This window comes from Gorilla gorilla, chromosome 11 (genome assembly GCF_029281585.2).
Source record: "Gorilla gorilla gorilla isolate KB3781 chromosome 11, NHGRI_mGorGor1-v2.1_pri, whole genome shotgun sequence".
Classification (NCBI taxonomy): domain Eukaryota; kingdom Metazoa; phylum Chordata; class Mammalia; order Primates; family Hominidae; genus Gorilla; species Gorilla gorilla.
Window position 1 is genome coordinate 105,873,175 of NC_073235.2, and position 27,412 is coordinate 105,900,586.

The following is a 27,412-nucleotide window of genomic DNA, read 5'->3' on the forward strand; positions in this document are numbered from 1 at the left end:
TAGTGTTTAACGTTTTATCTTTTTTCATTATTTTACTTTCAATCTCTCTGTCATCATAATTGGAGGATTTCTCCTGGGACTAGTATATAGTTGTATTTTTTTAATCCAACCTATTTTAATCTTTTAATTGAAATATTCCGTTCATTTATAGCTAATGAAATTTCTGATGCATATGGGTTTAAATTTTACTCTTTGTATACCATTTGCTACTTGTTTTCTATTTGAGCTACCTCTCTTATACTTTTATATTTTTTTATATTTCCTTTCTTTCGTTTTTTAGACGGAGTCTCACTCTGTCACCCAGGCTGGAGTGCAGTGGTGCAATCTCGGCTCACTGCAAGCTCTGCCTCCTGGGTTCATGCCATTCTCCTGCCTCAGCCTCCCAAGTAGCTGGGACTACAGATGCTTGCCACCACACCCGGCTAATTTTTGGTATTTTTAGTAGAGATGGGATTTCACCATGTTAGCCAGGATGGTCTTGATCTCCTGACCTTGTGATCTGCCCACCTCGGCCTCCCAAAGTGCTGGGATTACAGGCGTGAGCCACTGCGCCCGACCTCTTTCATGCCTTCTTTAGAAATAATAAAATATTTTTGAGTATTCCATTTTCTCTGTTAGCTTATTAGTTACATATTTTAACTATTTTAATATTTGTTTAGAGTAGGACTTTTCACTTTTGGCAGTATTCAAACTTAGGCCTGTGATTATTTATTGTAGAGGGCTATCCTGTGCATGGTAGGATATTTAGTAGCATCCCTGGCTTTTACCTCTAGATGCTAGTAGCACCTTACCCCAGTTGTGACAATCAAAAAATGTTTCCAAACATTTCTGAATGTCCTTTGGAGACAAAATCACCCTGGTTGAGAACTGCTGCCCTAGAGATTACAATAGGCATTCTTGGCTTATTATAATCTAATGTCAATGATACCAGTTACTCAACAATGCCAGGGCCTTACTAACTCCATATTCTCTCTCCACCTTTATACTTTGATTTTGTACACTAATTATTCATTTGTCATGCACCCACATTCCGTTATTCATTTTCTGTGTCTTTCTTTCAGAGCTCTTTACTTTCTGTGTGTATCTATGTCTTAAATTTTCCTTCTACCTTTATTTTATATAAAGATAAGGGATTTTGATTCTATCGTAAATCCAGGATGATCTCATTACAGATCCTTAATTTAATTACATCTACAAATGTTTTTTGTTTGTTTGGTTGGTTGGTTTTTTGAGAGAGAGTCTCGCTCTTTCACCCAGGCTGGAGTGCGGTGGCATGATCTTGGCTCATTGTAGCCCCGGTCTCCCAGATTCAAGCTATTCTCCTGCTTCAGCCTCCTGAGTAGCTGGGATTACAGGCGTGCACCGCCACACCTGACTAATTTTTGTATTTTTAGTAGAGATAGGGCTTTACCATGTTGGCCAGGCTGGTCTCAAACTCCTGACCTCAGGTGATCCACCCACCTTTGCCTCCCAAAGTGCTAGGATTACAGGTATGAACCACCGTGCCCGGCCTAAAGCTTGTTTGTAATCTTTTTACTAGACTCTGTTTTTATTCCATAGGTATTTAATAAATATTTGGTGAAGGAAGGAATGACAAAGAGACTCTGAGAGGTTTCTGTCACTGAAGTATGTTTAGGACTTTTATATATATTCATATGTTTATTGATTATTATGTCACAGGCATTCTGTGGCAGACTTTTCATTACTTTTAATTAGATACCAAGAGTATGGTCTTTTAATTTCCATTGGGTTTAAGGTTTTTCTATCTTTGAGTTTTTAATTTATATTTTCTGTTTTTATTGTCGTGATAGTGGTTCTGTTTTGTTTTACATATCAGCCCTTTGCCAGAAGCTGAACCTGAACCATTGAGGATGCAATTATAGGTGGAGCTAGTGTTAGTCTGACAGATTCGTACCTGAATGTTGACTTTGGTTACAGAGTTTAACTGTTTGCCATTAAATGAATCTACTTAGTAACATTTTCTGAGATTTAGAAAGAAGAAACAGTAATCATTGTGCTTTTCTGTTCTCTTTCAGCTTTCAGAAGAATTATTAGATAAATGGCTCTCCTACCCAGAGACCCAGCACGTGCCCCTCAGCCAGCATATGCTTGGTTTTGCTATGAAGTCTGTTACACAGATGGTAATGGGTAGTACATTTGAAGATGATCAGGAAGTCATTCGCTTCCAGAAGAATCATGGCACAGTAAGTCTGGGGCTAAATTTAAAATTACTCTTTCAGGCTGGGCATGGCGGCTCGCACCTGTAATCCCAGCACTTTGGGAGGCTGCAGTCAGGAGTTCAAGACCAGCCTGCCCCACATGGTAAAAACCTGTCTCTACTAAAAATACAAAAATCAGCCGGGTGTGGTGGTGGGTGCCTGTAATCCCAGCTACTCAGGAGGCTGAGGCATGAGAATCGCTTGAACCTGGGAGGTAGAGGTCACAGTGAGCCAAGATCATGCCACTGCACTCCAGCCTCAGTGACAGAGTAAGACTTTGTCTCAAATAAATAAATAAAATAAATAAATAAAATTATTCTTTCATCATTAGCCAGGCATGGTGGCATGTGCCTATTGTCCCAGCTACTGAAGCTGAGGCAGGAGGGATTGATTACTTGAACCCAGGAGTTCAAGGCTACAGAGAGCTACGATTGCAGCACTGCACTCCAGCCTGGGAGACAAGAGTGAGACCCTGTCTCTAAAAAGTAATAATAATAAATTAAACACTTATTTCATCATACTGGGTAGTTTAATAATGCAGGTTGTTGCCTATCAAGAACAAGGCTTGGCTGGTTGCAGTGGCTCACACCTGTAATCCCAGCACTTTGGGAGGCCGAGGCAGGCAGATCACTTGAGATCAGGAGTTTGAGACCAGCCTGGCCAATGTGGCAAAACCCCGTCTCTACTGAAAATAAGAAAAACTAGCCAGGCATGGTGGCTTGCGCCTGTAATTCAAGCTACTTGGGAGGCTGAGGCACGAGAATTGCCTGAACCCGGGTGGCAGAGGTTATAGTGAGCCAAGACTGCACCACTACACTTCAGCTCTGGGTGATGGAGTGAGACTCTTGTCTCACTCCAAAAAAAAAAAAGAAAGATCTTGGCCGGGCGTGGTGGCTCACGCCTGTAATCTCAGCACTTTGGGAGGCCGAGGCAGGTGGATCACAAGGTCAGGAGTTCAAGACCAGACTGGCCAAGATGGTGAAACCCCGTCTCTACTAAAAAATACAAAAATTTGCTGGGCATGGTGGCAGGAGCCTATAATCCCAGCTACTTGGGAGGCTGAGGCAGAGAACCGCCCAAACCCGGGAGGTGGAGGTTGCAGTGAGCTGAGATTGCACCACTGGCACTCCAGCCTGGGCTACAGAGCAAGAGTCCATCTCAAAAAAAAAAAAAAAAAAGAGCGATCTCACCGCTGTTTCCAGGATTTTCTTCCAGTTGCTGATATTTATCCTGCATATGTTTATGCTGATGTTTTTTTCTTTCCTTTCTTATAACCTCAAAATAGAAATAATTTCAAACTTCCAGAAAAGTTACAGTTAATACAAGGAACTCCCTCCCATATATCCTTCACCCAGGTTCAGCAGTTGTTTACATCTTGCTCCACATGCTTTTGTCATTCCTCTTCTATCTTTATCTATCCATCTATCTATCTATCCATCCATTCCTCCCCCTTTCCTCAAACCATTTGAGAGTGAATTGAACATTTTGCCTGTTTTTCTCTAAATATTGCAGTTGATATTTCCTATGAGCAAGGATATTCTCTTATGTAGTGACAACATAGTTATCAAGTTTCTTTGGTTGTATCAATAATAATCTTGTGGATTCTCAGTCTCCTCCCCTCCAATTCCAGGACCCAATTCATGATCACTCAGTACTTTTAGATATCAGATCTCTTTAATCTGGAACAGTTCCTCAGCTTTTCTTCATTTCTAGACCTTTACATTTTTGGATAGTACAGGACAGTTATTTTGTAGACTATCCCTCAATTTGAGTTTGTCTGATATTTCATGAGTAGATTCAAAATACATATTTTTGGCAAGAATGTGATGTTTTCTTAATATTACTAAAAGCTGTCAAAGGAAACTTTTCAGACTATAAACAGGACTTATTCTTCCTCAAATTATTTGTTTTTGTTTTTTTTTTTTTTACATCCACAGCCTTGCCACCAGAGTGGGCTTTCAAAGATTTTTTTTTATTTGTATAAATTTATGGGTTATATGTATAATTTTATTACGTGCATAGATTGTGTAGTGGTGAAGTCAGGGCTTTTAGTGTATCCATCACCCAAATAATGTACATTGTACCCATTAAGTGATTTCTTACCCTCCTGCCCACCCCTGAAATGATCTTTTAATGTCTGAAATACCAAGGGATGGCCATTGTCCAGTCATGCCACCAGGAGTAATAACCAATTTGTGAATTCAGAGCCAATGACGACTGCATCATGACTGCTACTTAGATGAAAACAGTTGGGAGATGTCATCAATTGTAAGATGCATACTGATTTCACAGGTGTTAAAATGTGAAAAAACATACATCTTTCCTTCAGTTGCATATTGTATGTCCTAACTGCCCCCTACAAACATTGTCCCAAGTATTTTTCCACCAATATTAGTGTGCTCTTACCCTGTACTTTTGACAACATTTAGAATTGTTGGTCCTTAAATATTTGCCTTTCTAGGCCAGGTACGATAGCTCATGCCTGTAATCCTAGCACTTTGGGAAGCCAAGGCAGGAGGATTACTTGAGCCTAGAAGTTCAAGACCAGCCTGGGCAACACAGTGAGACCCGTCTCCAATTTTTTTTTTTTTTTTTTTTTAATTAGTGAAGTGTGGTGGCATGCATGCCTGTAGTCCCAGCTACTCAGGAGACTGAGGGGAGGATCACTTGAGCCCAGGAGGATCACACCACCGCACTCCAGCCTGGATGATAGAGTGAGACCCTGTCTCAAAAAACAAAATTTTTGCCTATCCAGTAAGCCAAAAATGACATTTTATGATTGAAATATATAGTTCTTTTTTTTTTTTTTGAGACGGAGTTTCGCTCTTATCGCCCAGGCTAGAATGCAATGGTGCAATCTCGGCTCACTGCAACCTCCATCTCCCGGGTTAAAGCGATTCTCCTGCCTCAGCCGCCCCAGTAGCTGGGATTACAGGTGCCCACCACCACTCCTGGCTAATTTTTGTACCTTTAGTAGAGATGGGGTTTCACCATGTTGGCCAGCTGGTCTCGAACTCCTGATCTCAAGTGATCCACCTGCCTCGGCCTCCCAAAGTGCTGGGATTATAGGTGCTTGTCACCACGCCCAGGTAATTTTTGTATTTTTAGTAGAGATGGGGTTTCACCATGTTGGCCAGGCTGGTCTCGAACTCCTGACCTCAGGTGATCTGCCCACCTCAGCCTCCCAAAGTGCTGGGATTACAGGCGTGAGCCACCACGCCCGTGTTGTGTAATTCTTTTATTACTTGTGAGGTTAAACATCTTTTTGCCTTGGTGCAGTGGTTCACCCCTATAATCCTTGCACTTTGGGAAGCTAAAGCAGAAGGATTACTTGAGCCCAGGAGTTTAAGACCAGCCTGGGCAACATAACAAAACCCCATCTTTGCCAAAAAAAAAAAAAAAAAGACACGAAAATTTGCTGCATGTGGTAGTACATTCTTTTAGTCCCAACTGCTTGTGAGGCTGAGGCCAGAGGATTGCTTGAGCCCAGAAGGTGGAGGTTGTAGTGAGCTATGATTGTGCCATGGCACTCCAGCCTTGGAGACAGAGCCAGACCCTGTCTTAAAAACAAAAAACCAAAAATCATATTTTTATACTTTTGTTAAACACTTGGGTTTTTTTTATGTCCTCTGCCTATGTTTCTTCATTATTTTATTTACTTTTTTGTGACACAGTATCACCATGTTGCCCAGACTGGTCTCAAACTTTTGGGCTCAAGGGATCCTCTGACCTCAGCCTCCCAAATAGCTGGGATTTTAGGCCCACCTGGCTGTTTTGCCTATATTTCTATTTTTGTGTTGCTTTTTCTTACTAATCTAGAACAGCTCTTTATTTCTAATCTCAGTTTTCATTTCCTTTTACCTTTATTTATAGTAAATAAAAGTTTTGTGATACTTTTTCAGTATCACAAATGTTAATGTTTTTATGTAGCTAAATCAATTTAACTCTTTCATTGTGAATTTGTGCCTTGTGTTCTGTCATGTTTAGAAACTGCTTTTGAACTTTAAGGATCTTATATAAATATTTACTTTTTTTTTCTTTTTTTTTTTTTTTTAGGCTGCAGTGCCGCAGTCTCAGCTCACTGCAGCCTTCACCTCCCAGACTCAAGCTATCCTTCCACCTCACCCTCCTGAGTAGCTGGGACCACAGATGCTCACCACCACGCCTGGCTAATTTTTTGTATTTTTTGTATTTTTTGTAGAGACAGGGTTTCACCATGTTCTTGAACTCCTTAGCCCAAGCAATCTGCCCGCCTTGACCTCCCAAAGTGCTGGGATTATGGGTGTGAGCCACTCCACTTGGCCTACTATTCATTTTTACAGTAGTTTTAATTGTTTGAGTATATATATATGTATGTATATATATATGTGTATATATATATATATATATATATATATTTTTTTTTTTTTTTTTGAGACGGAGTCTGGCTCTGTCCCCCAGGCTGGAGTGCAGTGGCGCCATCTCGGCTAACTGCAAGCTCCGCCTCCCGGGTTCATGCCATTCTCCTGCCTCAGCCTCCCAATTAGCTGGGACTACAGGCGCCCGCCACCACGCCCGGCTAATTTTTTTGTATTTTTAGTACAGATGGGGTTTCACCATGTTGGCCAGGATGGTCTCGAACTCCTGACCTCGTGATCCGCCCGCCTCAGCCTCCCAAAGTGCTAGGATTACAGGCTTGAGCCACCGCACCTGGCCAATAGTTTGATTTTTTAACATTTAAGTAATCTGAAATATTTTCATTTAAGGTAAGAATTGAGGACTTTAAAAAAATCTATTGTTTTTCAAATACAGTATTTAGCCATTGTTTAATAAGTGTTGTGTTCTTTCCCTAAATTCTTTTTAGAACTTTTGAATTAAAATCAGGTTAAAGTTTTTTCAGGGGCTATTGACCAAATTGTGAAAATTTGGAAGCCTATTCTGCTGCTTATCATATCCAAATCTCAGACTTTTAACCTTTTTCTTTACCTCAGCCAATGTTTATCAATATTACAGGTGAAACAAATTTGTAATTACCTGTGAATTTTATTTTTACACTTATGCCAGTATAATACAAAAATGAGGGCTGGGCGCAGCGGTTCACACATGTAATCCCAGCACTTTGGGAGGCTGAGGCAGGTGGATCACCTGAGGTCAGGAGTTCGAGACCAGTCTGGAAACCCCATCACTACTAAAAAATACAAAAATTAGCTGGGTGTGGTGGCGGGCACCTGTAATCCATCTACTCAGGGGGCTGAGGCTGGGAGAATTGCCTGAACTCGGGAGGTGGAAGTTGCAGTCAGCCAACATCACACCACTGCACTCCAGCCTAGGCAACACAGTAAGACTCTGTCTCGGGGTGGGGGAAGAAAAAATGAGGATTGATTCTACTGCTGTGTCCTTTTTCTTCTCCCTATCCTTTTAGAGAAAAGGAATTTTTCACTTTCCACTTCTTATTAGTTTGAAAGTGCCTTGACTGAAGTCATCAAAATATATTTATACCCTCCCCTCTGAAACTGTGGAGTAAAGGATTGTGCAGCCAGTTGAGAGGGAGAGCTTAATTATTAGATTTGTTGGTGAGAAGAGTTCCTGCTGGGTAGGTGGCTCACGCCTGTAATCCCAACACTTTGGGAGACTGAGATGAGAAGATCACTTGAGCTCAGGAGTTCAAGAACAGCCTGAGAAACATGGTGAAACCCGTCTCTACAAAAAATAGAAAAATTAGCTGGCGTTGGTGGCACACAACTGTAGTCCCAGCTACTTGGGAGGCTGAGGTGGGAGAATGGCTTGAGCCTGGGAGGTGGAGGTTGCAGTGAGCTATGATCATGCCATTGCAATCCAGCACTCTAGCCTGGGTGACAGAGCCGGAACCCTGACTCAAAAAAAAAAAAAAAAAAAAAAAAGAGTTAAAGAGTTCCTAAGTCATTAGGTTACATTGCTCTGTATTATTTTTAAAATTCTACCTATTAGATAATAGATATGTATATTTACCTATTTTCAGGTTTGGTCTGAGATTGGAAAAGGCTTTCTAGATGGGTCACTTGATAAAAATACGACTCGGAAAAAACAATATGAAGATGGTAAGTTTGGTCACTCTTAATTTTTAGTGAGGACAAAAAATAAATGTGCCCCAGTTTAATAAAGTTATCTCTGAATAGTGAGATTAAAGGTCATTTATATTTTCTTTTTTTTTTTTTTTTGGGACAGAGTCTCGCTCTGTTGCCAGGCTGGAGTGCAGTGGTGCGATCTCGGCCACAGCAACCTCCACCTCCCAGGTTCAAGCAATTCTCCTGCCTCAGCCTCCCGAGTAGCTGGGACTACAGGTGGGTGCCACCACGCCCAGCTAATTTTTGTATTTTTAGTAGAGACAGAGTGTCACCCTGTTGGCCAGGATGGTCTCGATCTCTTGACCTTGTGATCTGCCTGCCTCGGCCTCCCAAAGTGCTGGGATTACAGGCATGTGCCACTGTGCCCGGCCTATATTTATTTTCTTTCTTTATGCTTTTTTCTATATTTTCTACAATGAAAGTTTTCTTTAACAGACGCGAGGAAAAATAAGTTAGTAAAAGAAACTCTAGCACTGACTGCAGAATGAGAGTGTTGTAGAGCTGGTATACTCTACAGGATTAATGGAAAGTATAAGTGTACAATCTTAAGAAAGCAGTTTAATAATGCATACTAAGAACCATAAATAATGGATGAAATTATATGAAAGAAGACAATATTAATGAAGATATTTTTGTAGTACTGTTTCTGCAAGTAGATAACCAGGAACAAACTAAAGGTTCAACATTATAGGAATTAGGGAAATGTCAACATGATTAAATATTACGGATATTTATAAAAAATGGCGGCCATGGCAGCACATGCCTGTAGTCCCAGCTACTTGGGAGGCTGAGATGAGAGGATCACTTCAGCTCAGGATTTTGAGACCAGCCTGGGCAATGTAGTGAGAGACCCCATCTCAAAAAATTTAAAAAAATTAGCAACATAGGCCCAGTGCGGTAGCTCACACCTGCAATCCCAGCACTTTGGGAGGCTGAGGTAGGCAGATTATTTGAGGCCAGGAGTTCGAGACCAATCTGGCCAACATAGTGAAACCCTACCTATACTAAAAAAATACAAAACATTAGCCGGGTGCAGCAGCGCACACCTGTAATCCCAACTACTCAAAAGGCTGAGGCATGAGAACCGCTTGAACCCTGGAGGCAGAAGTTGCAGTGAGCTGAGATCGTGCCACTGCACTCCAGCCTTGGTGAGAGAGTGAGACTCTTATCTCCAAAAAATAAAAAATAAAAAATTAGCAACCTAAAAAATTCTTGCCATTATAACATTGAATAAAAATATTTTCAATGTTGTTTGGCATTGATTTCAACTTTATACAATTTACACAGAAAAATAGCAATTTTAATGTAATACAGTACCCCCAAATTAATTATTCTCCCTTATTTTTTTTTTGTTCTGTATTCTCTGTCAGTGGTTGAATAATTATAAAGCTTTAATACTTTTTTTTAAAATAAATTTTTTTTTTTTTTTTTTTGAGAAAGAGTCTCACTCTGTTGCCCAGACTGGAGTGCAGTGGTGCGGTCACGGCTCACTGCAACCTCTGCCTCCTGGATTCAAGCGATTCTTCTGCCTCAGCCTCCTGAGTAGCTGGGATTACAAGCGCCTGCCACCATGCCCGGCTCATTTTTGTATTTTCAGTAGAGATGGGGTTTCGCCATGTTGGCCAGACTGGTCTTGAACTCCTGACCTTGGGTGATCCGCCCGCCTCAGCCTCCCAAAGTGCTGGGATTAGAGGTGTGAGCCACCACGCCCGGCCAATACTTTTATTCTAAGCTACCTCAATTCATTTTTTTGGAAGCATGCAGGATAAATTAAAATACAGAGGCTGCATTAGAATAATGGATTGTTTTCTATACATTATAGTATTGCTTCACAGGATTCTCTTTCTTCAACCTTTCAACAAACATTTATTGAGGCTGTGCTAGGCCCTATTCTGTGCACAGGAGACAAAAATCCCTGTCCTCATTAGCTTACTGTTTTAGTGATTTTCTTGGTCCAACAGAAGTAAAAAAAGAAAAAAAAAAGCCAGTTTAATTGACACATTTCCTGCTATCTGGTTTTTATGACCATTATGATTATCTTGATCAATGCATTTGGATTAATTCCCCTTGATAAAAAATGTATTTCAGAAATATTGGTTAAATTAACATGAAATGAAAATAATTTATATTCTTTGATTCTAAATAAATTGTCTGGCATAATGTGTTCCTTGGGCTGTAACATGGGCATAAATCAAATTTGAGCTTTTATTAGAAATGATTATGTTCTAGTATTTATGAAAATGGGATCCCATGACTGGATCAGAGCTTCCTTTGTTTAATTCCCAACCTGCTTTGCACATTAGAATCAGTTGGAGAACTTAAAGCACAAAACCTGAAGATCAGGCCTTATCCTAGACCAGTTTATTCAGAATCTGAGATCGGGGTGTCATGGGCATCAGGTATTTTTGTAAAGGCTCTCTAGATTATTCTAATGTACTTGTAGGGTTGAGAATGTACAACAGTAGTTCCCAAACTTTGCTACACATTGAATCTTTTTAAAAATATTGAAGCCTGATTCCTACCTGTAAACATTCAGATTTAATTGATATGAGGTGTGACTTGTGTTTTACTGTTGTTTGAAAAAACTTCTCAGGTGATTCTAATGTGTAGCAAAGCCTGGGAACAACTTCTTTATAGTGTTAATAATTTCTTATTTTATTTTCTTTTTTTTGTTGTTTTTTTTTTTTGAGACTGAGTCTCGCTCTATTGCCCAGGCTGGGTGAGATTGCAGTGGCGCAATCTCAGCTCACTGCAACCTCTGCCTCCCGGGTTCAAACGATTCTCGGGCCTCAGCCTCCCACGTACCTGGGATTACAGACGCCTGCCGCCGTGCTCAAATAATTTTTATAGTTTTAGTACAGACAGGGTTTCACCATGTTGGCCAGGCTGGTCTCAAACTCCTGACTTCAAGTGATCCACCCACCTCGGCCTCCCAAAGTGCTGGGATTACAGGCGTGAGCCACCGTGCCTGGGAATAATTTCTCATTTTAATCACTAATGTGTATTATATTGATTCAGTTCTATAAATATTTAATGTAGATCTGTGATATCCTGGCATGTTTTAGATGCTGAGGAACCTAAACAAAATTTCTTGCCCTTGTGGCACCACATTCTAGTGGGAAGAGACAGACAGTAATCTAAATAAGTAAACTGAATAGTACATTAAAAGGTGAAAAATGCTGTAGACAAAAATAAAACCAGAAGGGAATAGGGAGTGCCGGGGGTTGGGAGATTGCAATTTTAAGTAATTATTAGGAAAGGCCTCACCAAGATGAGGTGACTTTTGAGTAAACACTTGCAAGAGATGAAACCACTCATGCAGAACATGTGGATACCCAGATGTTCAAAGGAAGAATATTCCATGTAGAGGAAAAGTAATTACAGAGTCCTTGAAGTAGGACTCTTCTGCTGTATTTGAAGTACAACAGGAAGGCCAGTATGGCTGGAATGAAGTGAGTGAGAAGAGGAGCAGAAGATGAGGTCAGAAAGACTGGAGACAGGAATGGGTTTTGTATGGCTTACAGACCATTGTGTGACTAGGTTGTTACTAGTCACAGTAGGAAGCCACTGGCAGGTTTTGAGCAGAGTTACAATCTGAGTTATGTTATAAAAGGATCACTTTGACTGGTATGATAGACTGTATGGGTCCAGAGCAAAAGCAGGGAAACTAGTTAGAAGGCTGCTGCAATAAACCAGGCATGAGAGATAATGTGGCTTGGACCAAGTGGCAGGCAACAGAAAATATAGAACAAGAAAAAAAAAAGGAGTAAGAAAATAATTTGGTACTTTGAGGGTAGACCTACCAACACTGGCTGACAGATTAAAATTAGGATATAAGGGAGAGGGAGACACCAAGGTTTTTGGCCTAGTTGCAAAAGGAGGTTGTCAGGAAATAAGATGGGGAAGACTATGGGAAGATCCAGGATTTGGGGGAAAGCTCAAGAGTTCAGTGTTTGGTATGCTTCAGACAACCAAGTGCAGAGGTTGAGTTTGTTATTAGAATTAGATACATGAGTCTGGAGCTGAAGAGAAAGAAGTCCTGACTAGAAATACAGATTTGGAAGTGCGCGGTACATATATTGCACTGAAAGCCTTGAGATTAGAGATCACCAGGTAGTGAATATAGATAGAAAAAGGAAAGAGGTCCCAAAACAGCCCGGTCCTTGAGCATTTCATTACTGAGAAATTCAAGAGATTGAAAAAGAATCAAAAAAGGAGACAGAATGAGCAGGCAGTAAAGTGGGAGGGAAGTGTGGAGTCTAGGGGAGTATAGAGTCCTGGGAACAACATGAAAAAGTGTTTCTTGGCCGGGCGTGGTGGCTCATGCCTGTAATCCCGGCACTTTGGGAGGCTGACATGGGCGGATCACAAGGTCAGGAGATGGAGACCATCCTGGCTAACACGGTGAAACCCCGTCTCTACTAAAAATATAAAAAATTAGCCGGTCGTGGTGGCACACGCCTATAGTCCCAGCTACTCAGGAGGCTGAGGCAGGAGAATCGTTTGAACCTGGGAAGCGGAGGTTGCAGTAAGCTGAGATTGCGCCACTGCACCCCAGCCTGGGTGACAGACGAACACTCTGTCTCAAAAAAAAAAAAAAGAAAAGAAAAAGAAAAAGTGTCTCTTGGAGAGTACGTTATCAACATCATCAGTGATATGATAGGTCAAGTAAGATGAAGACTGAAACATTTGTGTATAATTTTATGGGCCATTGGATATCAGTTATTGATATCTTTTAGGTTTTTATTTTATATATTTATTTATTTAGAGATAAATAAAATATTTATTTATTTATTCTCTCGCCCAGGCTGGAGTGAAATGGCACAATCTTGGCTCACTGCAACCTCTGCTGCCCAGGTTCAAGTGATTCTCCTGCCTCAGCCTCCTGAGTAACTGAGATTACAGGTGCCTGCCACTGAGCCCAACTAATTTTTGTATTTTTAGTAGAGATGGGGTTTTGCCATCTTGGCCAGGCTGGTCTTGAACTCCTGACCTCGTGATTCACCTGCCTCGGCCTCCCAAAGTGCTGGGATTACAGGCATGAGCCACTGTGCCCAGCCTCTTTTAGGTTTTTAGAAATTTACTTTTCTGATTATCTCACGTCTGTTTCTATCCCTAAATAAGTGATTCCTGATTTGGGAGAAGGAATGGAGTTAAGAAGACAGAATTTAGAAGGAAGGTGGATGATATCAGAGAAGAAAGGCTTATGTGTTTGGAGGCCTCTAAAGTGCTGGTATTAGGCCAGGCGCGGTGGCTCACGCCTGTAATTCCAGCACTTTAAGAGGCCGAGGCGGATGGATTGCTTGAGCCCAGGAGTTTGAGACCGGCCTGGCCAATATGGTGAAACCCCGTCTCTACCAAAAATACAAAAATTAGCTGGGCGTGATGGCATGTCTGTAGTCCCAGCTACTCGGGAGACTGAGATGGGAGAATCACCTGAGCCTGGGAAGTCAAGGCTGCAGTAAGCCAAGATCACACCACTACACTGCAGCCTGGGCAACAGAGCAAGACTGTGTCTCAAAAATAAAAGAAAAAGTCAAGTACTGGCATTGCTCTACTTCTTGACCTAGGTGGTTGGTGGTGATTTATAATTATTCCTTAAACTGTACTTACATGCTTTGTGCACTTTTTTGTATGTATGTTAAATTTGGCAAAAAAGGAAGAAAATGATGAGTTTAAACATAAATTAGCTTTCTTTGTTGTTGGTTACTAACTTTGAAGGTTTTCTTCATATAGTAACATTGCACAGAATTATTTTTTTAAAGTTCAGTCTCCACTAATGCTTGTATTCTAAAATTATTTTGTTTTTTTCTCTAAGCCCTCATGCAACTGGAGTCTGTTTTAAGGAACATCATAAAAGAACGAAAAGGGAGGAACTTCAGTCAACATATTTTCATTGACTCCTTAGTACAAGGGAACCTTAATGACCAACAGGTGATGTAATTGTTGAATGTTTATCAGGTAAAAAAATAAGCCAGAGCCAGGCACAATGGCTCATGACTGTAGTCCCAGCTACTTGAGAGGGTGAGGTGGGAGGATCACTTGAACCCAAGAGATCAAGGCCAACTTGGGCAATATAGCAAGACGCCATCTATAAAAAATAATGATAATCACACATATATACAGTGTGCTTTTCATTCACTTTAATCCAGATACCCTCCTAGAGTTCAGTGGCTTAAGAGAAGCATCATACATGTTTTTTTGGGTTTTTTTTTGTTGTTGTTGTTTTGAGATGGAGTCTCGCTGTGTCGCCAGGTTGGAGTGCAGTGGCACGATCTCTGCTCACTGCAACCTCCACCTCCTGGGTTCAAGCGATTCTCCTGCCTCAGCCTCCCAAGTAGCTGGGACTACAGACGCGCACCACCACGCCCAGATAATTTTTCTGTATTTTTAGTAGAGACGGAGTTTCACCTTGTTGGCCAGGATGGTCTCTATCTCTTTGACATCATGATCCGCCCACCTTGGCCTCCCAAAGTGCTGGGATTACAGGTGTGAGCCACTGCACCCAGCTGCATCGTACATCTTTTATTGTACATCATTGGTAGTACAAGTACTTGGTCTCTATTATTTAGCTCTTTGAGGCAGCTGTATATTATTTAATATTATTAAATTGAGCCAAAATTCTTGAATTACAAAAGAGGAGAAGGACTTGTGTTAGGTGTATTAGACTAAATCACTTTGCCTGCTTGACCAGGTGTGGCAGTGTGGCTTGTTGACAGTACTGCCAACATACCACTGCATTTGTGGTATTGTCAGGCCAGTGAGGTGAGTTGTTATTGCCACACCTCTTCATTGTAGGAATCTTCTGCCTCACTGTACACATGCAAGTCCTTGTAGCCAGAAGTAGTTTGGTATATGTTGGTGCAGAAATTGAATTTGGCTTCCAGGACAGGGATGAGATCTTCTGTCCTATTTCTGAGGCTTCATTGCTATTTACTAGGCTAAGCCAGAAAAATAGGACCGAGTTTGTTTACCAAAGTATATCATGAACCAGTAATATTCACAACAAATACCCTGATTTGATCATTACATGTTGTATACATGTACCGAAAATCACTTGTACTCCCAAAATACATACAACTATAGTTTATCAATTTTAAAAATATTTTTAAAAAGCAGTGTGGTATTTAGGTTGGTATTCACATTATACAGATTTGGTTTTTTGTTTTAATGAAAACATCAAAATGAAATAATATACTTTTTGTTTCATTGACACTAATTTTATGCTGTAGATTATTTTAGCAGGGCCTAATATAGGCTACCTTACATTTTTCACACTTTCTAAACTTAGTTTTGTTTCCTAGATCCTAGAAGACAGTATGATATTTTCTCTGGCCAGTTGCATAATAACTGCAAAATGTAAGTATAAATTGATTTCTTTTTCAGAGGAATTACTAAATATATAGGCTGAGCACAGTGGCTCACACCTGTAATCCCAACACTTGGGGAGGCTGAGGTGGGAGATTGCTTGAGGCCAGGAGTTGGAGGCCAGCCCAGAAAACAGAGACCCTCTCTACAAAAAAAATAAGTTAACTGATCATGATGGCCCGTGCCTGTAGTCTCAGCTGCTCAAGAGGATGAATCATGAGGATGGAGGCTACAGTGAACTGTGATTGTGCACTCCAGCCTGAAAACAGAGTGAGACCCTGTCTCAAAAAAAACAAGGCCAGGCATGGCAACTCACACCTGTAATCCCAGCACTTTTTGGGAGGCCAGGGCAGGAGGATCACTTGAGCCCAGGAGTTCGAGACCAGTCTGGGCAACACAGTGAGACCTCGTCTCTGCTAAAAATAACAATTAGCTGGGTGTGGTGGCGCATGCCTGTGGTTGCAGCTACTCGGGAAGCTGAGGTAGGATCATCACTTGAGCCCAAGAGATTGAAGCTGCAGTGAGTGATGGTCACACTATTGCATTCCAGCCTGGGCAACAGAGCAAGACTGTCTCAAAACAAACAAACAAAAATAAAACACTGTTTAGAGGACTTCTTTATAATTTTTCCCGCTTTTTTAGTCTTGTTTTAAAGGGCTGACTCACATAAGTGCTTTTTTTCTTAACCCCAAGTGCTTAAAGCCACCTCTGAAAATTGCCATAAATTTCTTGACACATTTTATGGATTGTGAATTCTTGTTAGTGCCTTTAAAATGAACTGCTGTTGACACCTTTCCAACCAAAACAGTGAGCTTTTCATTTCCTGCTGCTGCTTTCCACTTTGACTCCAAGCTAGTCTGCTGTTATTAAGGTCTACCAACAAGAGTAGATAGGCCACAGAAATCACGATTTAAAAGAACTCCTCTCATTGGAATTGAAGGTGATTTTTATGTAAAATTGTAAAATATTTGATATGTTTCTAAGTTTCCTACTTGGTTTTTAGATTGGTGGAGTACCATTTATTTATACAGTATTTATAAAAAATACTTCAATAGGCATAAAAATATACTAAGATAAAAATACTTAAAGGAAGTATTAGGGGACCAGGCAAGGTGGCTCACAGCTATAATGCCAGCACTCTGGGAGGCCGAGGTGGATGAATCACTGGAGCCCAGAAATTTGGGACCAGCCTGGGCAACACAGCGGAAACCCATCTCTATAAAAAATTCAAAAATTAGCCAGGCCTGGTGGCACACACTTGTAATCCAAGTTATGTAAGGAAGGCTAAGGTGGGAGGATCACCTAAGCCCAGGAGGTTGAGGTTGCAGTGAGCCATGATTGCACCACTGGACTGCAGCCTGGGTGACAGAGTGAGACCCTGTCAAAAAACAAAAGGAGGCCAGGCATGGTGACTCATGCCTGTAATCCCAGCACTTTGGGAGGCTGAGGTGGGCAGATCACAAGGTCAGGAGTTCGAGACCAGCCTGACCAACATGGTGAAACCCTGTCTCTACTAAAAATACAAAAATTAGCCAGGTGTGGGGGCACATGCCTGTAATCTCAGCTACTGAGGAGGCTGAGGCAAAAGAATCGCTTGAACCCCAGAGGCAGAGGTTGCAATGAGCTGAGATCTCACCACTGCACTCCAGCCTGAGTGACAGAGCGACACTCTGTCTCAAAAAAAAACAAAAAACAAAAGGAAGTATTAGGACATGAATTTAAATTTTAGAAAATTTGTGTTCACTTGAAGGATTTCATTTATATCCCTTAATGTTTAAGGAAGCTTTCTTTAAAATGATACAAATGTAAACTTCCCATAAATTTTTCTTCTTTAACATATAGAAATGTCCAGATACTATAGATGACTAAATTGAATTTAGGTAAGCATATGTCAAAAATAATGTATTCAACCTTTTTTTTTTTTTTTTTTTTTGAGACGGAGTTTTGCTCTTGTCACCCAGGCTGTAGTGCAATTGCGCGATCTCAGGTCACTGCAACCTCCACCTCCTCGATTCAAGTGATTCTCCTGCCTTAGCCCCCTGAGTAGCTGGGATTACAGGCGCCTGCAACTATGCTTGGCTAATTTTTATATTTTAAGTAGAGACCATGTTGGCCAAGCTGGTCTTGAACTGACCTCAGGTGCTCCACCTGCCTCGGCCTCCCAAGGTGCTAGGATTACAGTCGTGAGCCACCACGTCCTGCCTTATTCAACCTTTTTTTAAAAATGCCTATTTGTTTGGTCCAGTGGTGCACACTTGTCCCAGCTACGTTGGAGGCTGAGGTGGGAGGATTGCGTGAGCCCCAGGAGTTTGCCTAACTTGGGCAATAAAACAAGACCCCAGCTTAAAAAAAATTAGTATAAAAATAGATTTAAAATCCTTGTTTTTAAAACGCATTACATTAAAAATAAATATGTCTTTGCTAAAGACCTTTAAAAATCTAAATCACTTGTGCTCCGGACACCAAGAAAAGTGACTATTTCCAAGGTTGAATTAATATTTTAATCTTATTTTCAGTTTTTAGGGAGATTTTAGGAGTATTGCTATGTATTTGGATGTAGGTTAGTGGTTTTTTAAGGATCCTCCGAAGTTTTTGAGAGAGTAGATAAATAAGAAACCTTAATAAGTCCTTACTCTGCCCCTTATTAGCCTTGGGCAAGATACTTATCTCTGCATTTTCCTCCTTTTCTAAAATAGGAGTTTAGCTCCAGATGACCTTCCAAGTTATCTCTAAGCTATGAAATTGTGTCTGATTCAGTATTGTATTTAAAACACATTAAGTGGCTTAAAATCACATTTTAAAGCTATTCTCAGTCATCATTTTTAAGAGTCCTACAAAGGAACCAGTGTGACAGGCTGGGCAATATAGTGGGACACAATCTCTACAAAAAAAATAATAAATTGTAGTTAGCTGTGCATGGTGGCATGTGCCTGTAGTCCCAGCTACTTGGGAAGCTGAGGTGGGAGGATCAATTTAGCCAGGAGATCAAGGCCTCAAGTGAGCCGTGATCACTACCACTGCACTCCAGCCTGGGTGACACAGTGTGACCCTATCTAAAAAAAAAACCCACAAACCAAAAGTCAATGTGAGAATTTTTTTTTTTTTTTTTTTTTTTTTTTGAGACAGAGTCTCGCTCTGTCGCCCAGGCTGGAGTGCAGTGGTGCAATCTCGGCTCACTGCAACCTCCACCTCCCAGGTTCAAGCGATTCTCCTGCCTCAGCCTCCCAAGTAGCTGGTACTACAGGCGCCCACTACCACACCTGGCTAATTTTTTGTATTTTTACTAGAGACGAGGTTTCACTGTGTTGGCCAGGCTGATCTCGAACTCCTGACCTCGTGATCTGCCCGCCTTGGCCTCCCAAAGTGCTGAGATTACAGGCGTGAGCCACCACACCCAGCCAATGTGAGATTATTAAATTCATATTGTTATATTAAATTTTTTTTTTTTTGAGACTGAGTCTTGCTCTGTCACGAGGCTGGAGTGCAGTGGCACCATCTCGGCTCACTGCAACCTCTGCCTCCCGGGTTCAAGCAATTCTCCTGCCTCAGCCTTCCAAGTAGCTGGGACTAGAGGCGCGTGCCACCACGCCCAGCTAATTTTTGTATTTTTAGTAGAGACAGGGTTTCACCATGTTGGCCAGGATGGTCTCGTTCTCTTGACCTTGTGATCTGCCCGCCTCGGCCTCCCAAAGTGCTGGGATTACAGGTGTGAGCCACCGCATCTGGCCTGTTATATTAATTTTAAGTGATAATATAGTCAAGCAGAGTACAGGATTGACCACTGTGTGCAAATCTTTGTGGTGACTCCTTCAGTTGTATATTACTCTATGTTGTAAAATTGTGTGACATACATATTGTACACTGCACAAGTTTTCACATCACTTGTAAAATAGCAATTCTACAGTTCACTCAGAAGCCATAATGAAGAGGCATATGTAGGGAAAAGTTAAGGACAGGCAGTCACTCATGTTTTTTGTGAACTCTAGATATAAGAAAACTAATCAGAGTAATTGAGTACCAGGTTACTACTGATTTTAATGATAACAATATTGGTAATAAGGTGAATCAGGCAAACTTTTTTTTATAAATTAACTTTGAGATAAGTTTAAGTTAACCCTTAGCTCAGGAAAGAGATCATTGGTAAGTAAAGTACAAGTTACTAGAAGGATATTAAAAAGTATTTGACACAGGAACAATAGAGCTACAGATGGTGTCAGCTCAAACATATTCTAGGGAAAGAGGTAGTATATATGTTCAGAAGTTTCCATTCTTTTAATAGTTATAATCCCAGTGTATTGCTAAAGGAAATATAACTACTCTTTTTCCTCTGTTTTTTTCTCAACATGTAATTTCTTTACATTTTCATTTCTTCTGGTTTTTTTCTCAACATGTAATTTCTTTATATTTTCATTTCCTCAGTGAATACAATCCATAAACCAGTTTAAGCTAAAGTAAGCCATGACAGTGATCTTCCCATTTTGGCGTTAAGATAAATTCAATATTCCATTTGTTAAAAGTACAGATGTTTGGACATTACCACAAACCTACTGAACCAGAATTTGTTAATGTGAGGTTATAGCATCAGCCATCTCCCAGGTGGTTTTTGAGAACCGCTGTTGTTTGTTTGTTTGTTTGTTTTTTTTTGAGACAGGATCTCACTTGATTGCCCAGGGTGGAGTGCAGTGGCACGGTCACAGCTCACTGCAGCCTCAACCTCCTGGGCTCAAGTGATCATCCCATCTCAGTCTCCCAAGTAGCTGGGACTACAGGCACACACCACCACACCCAGCTGATTTTTGAGTTTTTTGTAGAGATGGGGTTTTGCCATGTTGCCCAGACTAGTCTTGAACTCCTGAGCCTACGCAATCCCCCAGCTTCAGATTCCCTCCCAAAGTGATCCCCTCTGTGTGATTCCCCTCCTGAAGTGCTGGGGTTACAGGTGTGAGCCACCACGTCTGGTTGAGAACTGTTCTAAGCAATAACCACTCACAAATTTTGAGCCAGTGTATTTACCATCACAAGTAAATATTTTAGAATATTGATTTATCGATAAATCTGCTAGCTTGATTTGTCTGAATCATTTCATTAGTGCTCCTAAGTGAACTGATAAATTCGCCTAATAAGGTTGAGTGCGTGAGATAATCCATTGCAATAGCCAACATTGAGCACTCCTACAGATATGATATTTATTTATTATCATAACTATTTTACCTAAGGTAAAATTAAGTGGCTCCAGTTACTTACCAGTTTTAAGAAAGAAGGCATCCAGATTGCACTATGTCTGTTGGAGGGCATTCTGTAAATATTGATGTTCCATATAATGAAATATAAGCCCTGTGAAGAATTTTACTTTTTAGTAGCACTTATATATCTTCTATATCATGGGAGAAAAAAAGCAAATACAAAAACCCCACCCTAAATAAGTAGTTTTTTTCTTATTCTATACCCAAGCCACGAGTTAGCTATTTTCATTGTTATTCATATAATGTTTGACCTAGTGTGTACCTGGGCAATCTGTTTTTTAACCACCTCTGAAGAAGTTCAAAAAAAATTATATGAAGAGATAAACCAAGTTTTTGGAAATGGTCCTGTTACTCCAGAGAAAATTGAGCAGCTCAGGTAAGAACACAATAAAAAGAGGAGATTATTAAAAGGTAAATTTGAACTGGTTTATCTAATTTAAAGCTATCGTTGCTATCTAGGAAAGCTACATATTTTTATAGGACTTAAAGTATTTATATGTAGATTTTGTTAGGTAAATGAATCTGCTTTTTAAAATCATAAGGTTGTGTGGGAAATGTTTAACTTAGCCTGTGAAATAGTACTAATGAAGTCAAGCAAGTATGACACTCATGCTTTGTTGATGGTAATAAAAAATAGACAGCCACATTAGATAATATAGTAGGCTTGACCGGGCGTGGTGGCTCACACCTGTAATCCCAGCACTTTGGGAGGCCAAGGTGGGTGGATCACTTAAGCCTAGTAGTTCAAGACCAGCTTGGGCAACACGGAAATGCAAAATATTGGCCAGATGTGCTGGGACGTGCCTGTAGTCCAAGCTACTCAGGAGGCTTAGGTGGGAGGATCACCTCAGCTCAGGAGGTCGAGGCTACAGTGATTGCATCACTGCACTCCAGCCTGGGTTACAGAGCAAGACCCTGTCTCAAAAGAAAAGAAAACAATAGAAAACAATGTGATAGGCTCTTAAAAAGTTCAACATACACTTATATGACCCAGCAGTTCCACTCCTTGGAATTTCATTCCAAGATAAATGAAAACATGACTACACAAAGTCCTGTTTGCATATATTCATAGCAGTATTATTCAAAATAGCCCCAAATTGGAAGTAGTTCAAATGTTCAACTGGTAAATAGATAAACAAATTGTGGTATTACCATACCATAGAATACTACCAAGTAATAAAAAGGAACACCATATCAATACACACAACAACACAGATGAATCTTAGTGATTTAAGGGAAAGAAGTGAAACATAAAATACTGGCTACTGTATGATTTCCTTTGTGTGAAATTCTAGAAAAGGCAAACTGTGGTGATAAAAAGCATACTGTTGGAGGCTAGGAATGGGGATCAACTACAAAGGGGCATGAAGAAAATGAAACTATCATATATTACTTGTGGTTGTAGTTACACAATTGTATACAATTACTAAAATTCAAACTGTACAGGTAAAATGGGTTAATTTTATTGCATATAACTATACCTTAATTTAATTTTTTTTTTAATTGCAACTGTGACTGCTTCTGGGTTAGAAGTCTGAGACTGGGTAGCAAGCAACCCTATCTTGGAGCATAAAATCAACTATAGAAAAGATAGAGTGGCTGGGCGCAGTGGCCCACACCTGTAATCCCACCAATTTGGGAGGCCAAGGTAAGAGGATCACCTGAGCCCAGGAGTGCAAGACCAGCCAGAGCAACATGGCAAAACCCTATCTCTAAAAAAAAAAATACAAAAAATTAGCCAGGGATGGTGGTGCATGCCTGTAGTCCCAGCTACTCAGGAGGCTGATATAGGAGAATCACCTGAGCCCAGGAAGTCCAGGCTGCAGTGAGCTACGATCACACCACTACACTCCATCCTGGTGACAGTGAGACCCTATCTCAAAAAAAAAAAAAAAAAAGAAAAAAGAAAACAAGATAACCACTGGAAAGAACTAGGAGGCTTTTAAATGTTGGAAGTTTGATTTATTACATTGACTGTAACTATTATTTTAAAAGTAATAATAGTTGTCTTTTGAAGTTTTTATCATACAGAAGTGTATGAAGTAGAAGGTGAGGTTCCTTTGTAAATGTGCCCTTAAGCCCGTAACAGTTGGGCTAGGCGCAGTGACTCATGCTTATAATCCCAGCAATTTGGGAGGCTGAGGCTGGAGGATTGCTTGAGCCCAGGAGTTTGAGACCATTCACGGCAACATAATGGGAGCCTGTCTCTACAAAATATTTAAAAATTAGCCAGACATAAAGGCATGTGCCTATGGTTACAACTACTAGGGAGGCTGAGGTGGGAGGATCACTTGAGCTTGGGAGGTTGAGGCTGCAGCATGATAGAGTGTCACTGCACTCCAGCCTGGGCAACAGAGCAAGAACCTATCTCTTAAAAATAAATAAGTAAGTAAATAATTTTTAAAAGTTTAAGCTCTAATATAGCTTATGAAGCATTTCAAAAGCTGGGCCTTGTGTACTCCCACCTTATCCTCACTTGTGCCTCTTCATAGCTTTCAGTTTAGCTCTACTCAAAGTCTTTAGTTTCTTATCTCCTGTCCTGGCTTTTGCACAAACTACTCCTCCGTATAGATTCTCTTTTCGTCTCTTCTTTAGTTAAGTCCGGGTTTTGGTTTTTGGTTTTGGGGTGGAGTTTTTTTTATTGTCGGTGGTGGTTTGAGTTTTTTTTTTTTTTTTTTAATGTTGTTGTTGTTGTTTGCAGGTTTCAGCCTGTGTTTATTTCTCTCTCTCTCTTTTTTTTTTTTTTTCAGATGCAGTCCCTTTCTGTCACCCAGGCAGGATTGCAGTGGCGCAATCTCAGCTCACTGCACCCTCCACTTCCTGGGTTCAAACGATTCTCATGCCTCAGCTTTCCAAGTAGTTGGAATTACAGGCATGCACCACCACACCTAGCTATTTTTTGTATTTTTAGTAGACACAGGGTTTTACCATGTTGGCCAGGCTGGTCTCGAACTCCTGGCCTCAAGTGATCCACCCGCCTCTGGCTCCCAAAATGCTGGGATTACAGACATGTGCCACCGCGCCCAGCCCAGCCTGTGTTTATTTCTCTACAAAGCCCTTTCCCTAGAGTAGCTGCTCCTGCCTTATATTCCAGTAATACCCTGAACTTCCTTTATAACATGTGCTATACTTAATTGTTCATCCTTTATGTCCTATCCAATCTGCCTCCCCACTGCCAACTAGATTCTGAACCCCTTTGATGATGTATCTCTTGTTTATTGTTGTAGCTCAGTATCTAGCACAGTGCTTCACATGCAGCAGGTACGCAATAAATATTTACACAGAGGAAAGGAAGGAAGAATGTTTCCCCTTTTGATTTTGTTGTTTTTGATGTTACAAACAATTAACACTTCTGTGCTTACATCTTTACTAATATTTCCAAATATTTCTGTATAATAAGGTCCTAGAAGTGAGCTTCTAGTTGAAGGATGTATGCAGTAGGACAGTCGTTAAGATTTGAATCCTGTCAACACAGCTTACCTGCTATGTGATCTTAAATAACTGCCTCTGATTTTAATCTGTAAAATTAGAATAATAATAGCACCCATGGGTTTCTTGTAAGGATTCGATAAGATCCTGTATATAAAGTATTTAAGTGAACTGACTCATAGCAAGATTGTAATACATTTTAGTTTTTATTCTTCTCGTTGTGATGTACACTTAAGAGTTTGGTATATATTGCCAAATTATGCTTCTGAAAGGTTTTACCAGTTTATACTTCCACCAATTGGATATGAGAATGTCTTTTTCTCCATCTTTTTCTAGTAATATCTGCTCTCATTCTTTTTCATCTTTGTCAATCTGGCAAGTAAAAAAAATGCTATGATTGGCAATCTTTAAGTTGTTAATTAAGTTGAGTATCATTTCATATGTCTTCAGGCCATTTGTAAGTTTTTGTGAATTGCTTTTTGTATTCTCCGTCCCTGTTTCTATGGGATTGTTGGATTATTTTAATTACTTTTAAAGAGGTTTTATACATTAAAGATATATTTACTGAAAATATTTTTCCTAGTTATCTTTAGAAATATGTAAACAAAATGTTTCTCTAGTTAGGTTATGTATATTTTTCTTTATAATTTTCTGTCAGCTTTGTGCTAAAAATAAACTTTTTAAAAATTGTAGAAACATTATTTTGAGTTTTCTTCTGGTACTTTTAAAAGTGTTTTTATTTGTTGAAATCTTTATCTACCTAGAGTTATATACAGATTTATAACAAATCTTATAAAAATGTATTTATTTTAAAATTTATAAAATTGTTAATCTTTATATACTTCTAATATGTAACATATCTTTAAGCAGATAAGAATTATGATGGGACTATTTCAAGTTGGGAATGTTTGAGTAGTTGTTGAAGAACGTTTTTTAAATGTATGTACATTTCTAACTGCCTCCCAAAATAAACATCTTCAAAAAAAAATTTTTTTAAACAGATATTGTCAGCATGTGCTTTGTGAAACTGTTCGAACTGCCAAACTGACTCCAGTTTCTGCCCAGCTTCAAGATATTGAAGGAAAAATTGACCAATTTATTATTCCTAGAGAGGTAGAAAACCTTTAATATGTTTAATTCATTCAGCTATTCTCAACTCTTTTGGTGTGTGTGTGTGTGTATATATATATATATATATATATATATATATATATATATATATATATTTTAGATGGAGTTTTGCTCTTGTCACCCAGGCTGGAGTGCAATGGCGCGATCTTGGCTCACTGCAACCTCCACCTCCCAGGTTCAAGGGATTCTCCTGTCTCAGCCTCCCGAGTAGCGGGGATTACAGGTGCCCGCCACCACGGCCAGCTAATTTTTGTATTTTTAGTAGAGACGGGATTTCACCATCTTGGCCAAGCTGGTCTTGAACTCCTGACCTCAGGTGATCTGCCAACCTTGGCCTCCCAAAGTGCTGGGATTACACACATGAGCCACTGCACCCAGCCTGGTGTGTATTTTAAATTTGTTTAAAGTGGCAAATAAATGCTACCCATTATTAAATAAAAGACACAATTATTTTAGTTACAAAATAATATGTGCTTGTTTTAAAGTTCAAACAATATAAAAGTCTTCCTTCCCAAAAGGTACTACTGTTAGCAGTTTAGTATGTATTTTTATAGACCTATTTCTGTGTATGTATATTACTCTGTGTATATATGTATAGAAACACACATATACATATGTATTAAACAATTTATATGTGAAAAGTTACTCTTTCTATATTGTTCTTTAATTTTCTTTTATTGAGTGTATCATGGCTATTAATACACCTAGCACTTGATACAGATTTGACTCATTATTATTAATGGCTGCATAATATTCCATTGTGTGAATGTACCATGATTTATTTTTTAATTTAATTTTTTGAGACAGAGTATCACTCTGTCACCCATCCTGGAGTGCAGTTGTGCAATCTTGGCTCACTGCAACCTCCGCCTCCCGAGTTCAAGTGATTCTCCTGCCTCAGCCTCCTGAGTAGCTGGGATTACAGGCTTGCGCCACAAGGCCTGGCTGATTTTTATATTTTTAGTAGAGATGGGGTTTCACCATGTTGGCCAGGCTGGTCTCGAACTCTTGGCCTCAAGTGATCCACCTGCCTCCACCTCTCAACATGCTGGGATTACAGGCATAAGCCACCATGCCCATCTAGCATAATTTATTTAAGCAGCCCCTGCTAGTGGAAATTATGATTGACATTATTTTTTTTAATTATATACTGGTACAGGTGTTGAGTAGAGTCTGAGACACGGAGTTTTTGTGTCAAAGTCCATGTATATGTTCAGTTATTATTATTTTTAGACAGGGTCTTGCTCTGTTACCTAGGCTGGAGTGCAGTGGTGTGATTGCAGCCTCGACCACCCAGGCTTAAGTGATCTTCCCACCTCAGCTTCCCAAGTAGCTGGACTAAATTTTTTTATTTTTTATAAAGACAGAGTCTCACTGTGTTGTCCAGGCTGATATGGAACTCCTGGGCTCAAGTGATCCTCCTACCTCAGCCTCCCAAAGTGGTGAGATTATAGGCATTAGCCACTGCACTGGGCCATGTGTACGTTAAATTTAAAATGTTCTCTAAAAGGCATTTTATACTTCTAGCAACAATGTATGAGAATGTTTTTTCTTTCCAAATCCTCACTGCCTCTGAATTTGAGTCTTATGTATATTTTATGAATCTTGCTTTTCTCTGATCATTGGAGAGATAGAACAAATTTTCATACATATATTAACAGTTTGTGTTTTTCTTTTGTTAATTCTGTCTTTATAACTTTCACTCATTTTTCTAGTGAGCTTATATATATTTGTATATTATACAAATTCCGTCAGTTATATAGCAAATAACTTTTACTGTTGCTTGCATTTTTTTTTTTGTTATTGTTTTTTAACTGGATGCAGATTTTTTTTTATACTTTAAGTTTTAGGGTACATGTGCACAACGTGCAGGTTTGTTACATATGTATACATGTGCCATGTTGGTGTGCTGCACCCATTAACTCGACATTTAACATTA

General features: G+C 39.9%; 1 protein-coding gene across 7 annotated transcripts in view; it reads left to right on the plus strand.

The window, feature by feature from the left end:
• Positions 1-27,412, plus strand: part of CYP20A1 (cytochrome P450 family 20 subfamily A member 1) — a 58,201-nt gene that overhangs the window by 25,582 nt on the left and 5,207 nt on the right. For 6 of the 7 annotated variants that reach the window (XM_063695113.1, XM_031008839.3, XM_019022330.4 and 3 more), the window contains 6 exons: positions 2,037-2,204; positions 8,197-8,275; positions 14,121-14,236; positions 15,607-15,661; positions 21,169-21,289; positions 25,344-25,455. In XM_063695113.1, the coding sequence (XP_063551183.1) occupies positions 2,037-2,204; positions 8,197-8,275; positions 14,121-14,236; positions 15,607-15,661; positions 21,169-21,289; positions 25,344-25,455 (651 nt within the window). Of the gene's footprint in view, positions 1-2,036; positions 2,205-8,196; positions 8,276-14,120; positions 14,237-15,606; positions 15,662-21,168; positions 21,290-25,343; positions 25,456-27,412 lie in introns of those variants that run through there. The other variant, XM_055379484.2, reaches the window with a different exon arrangement.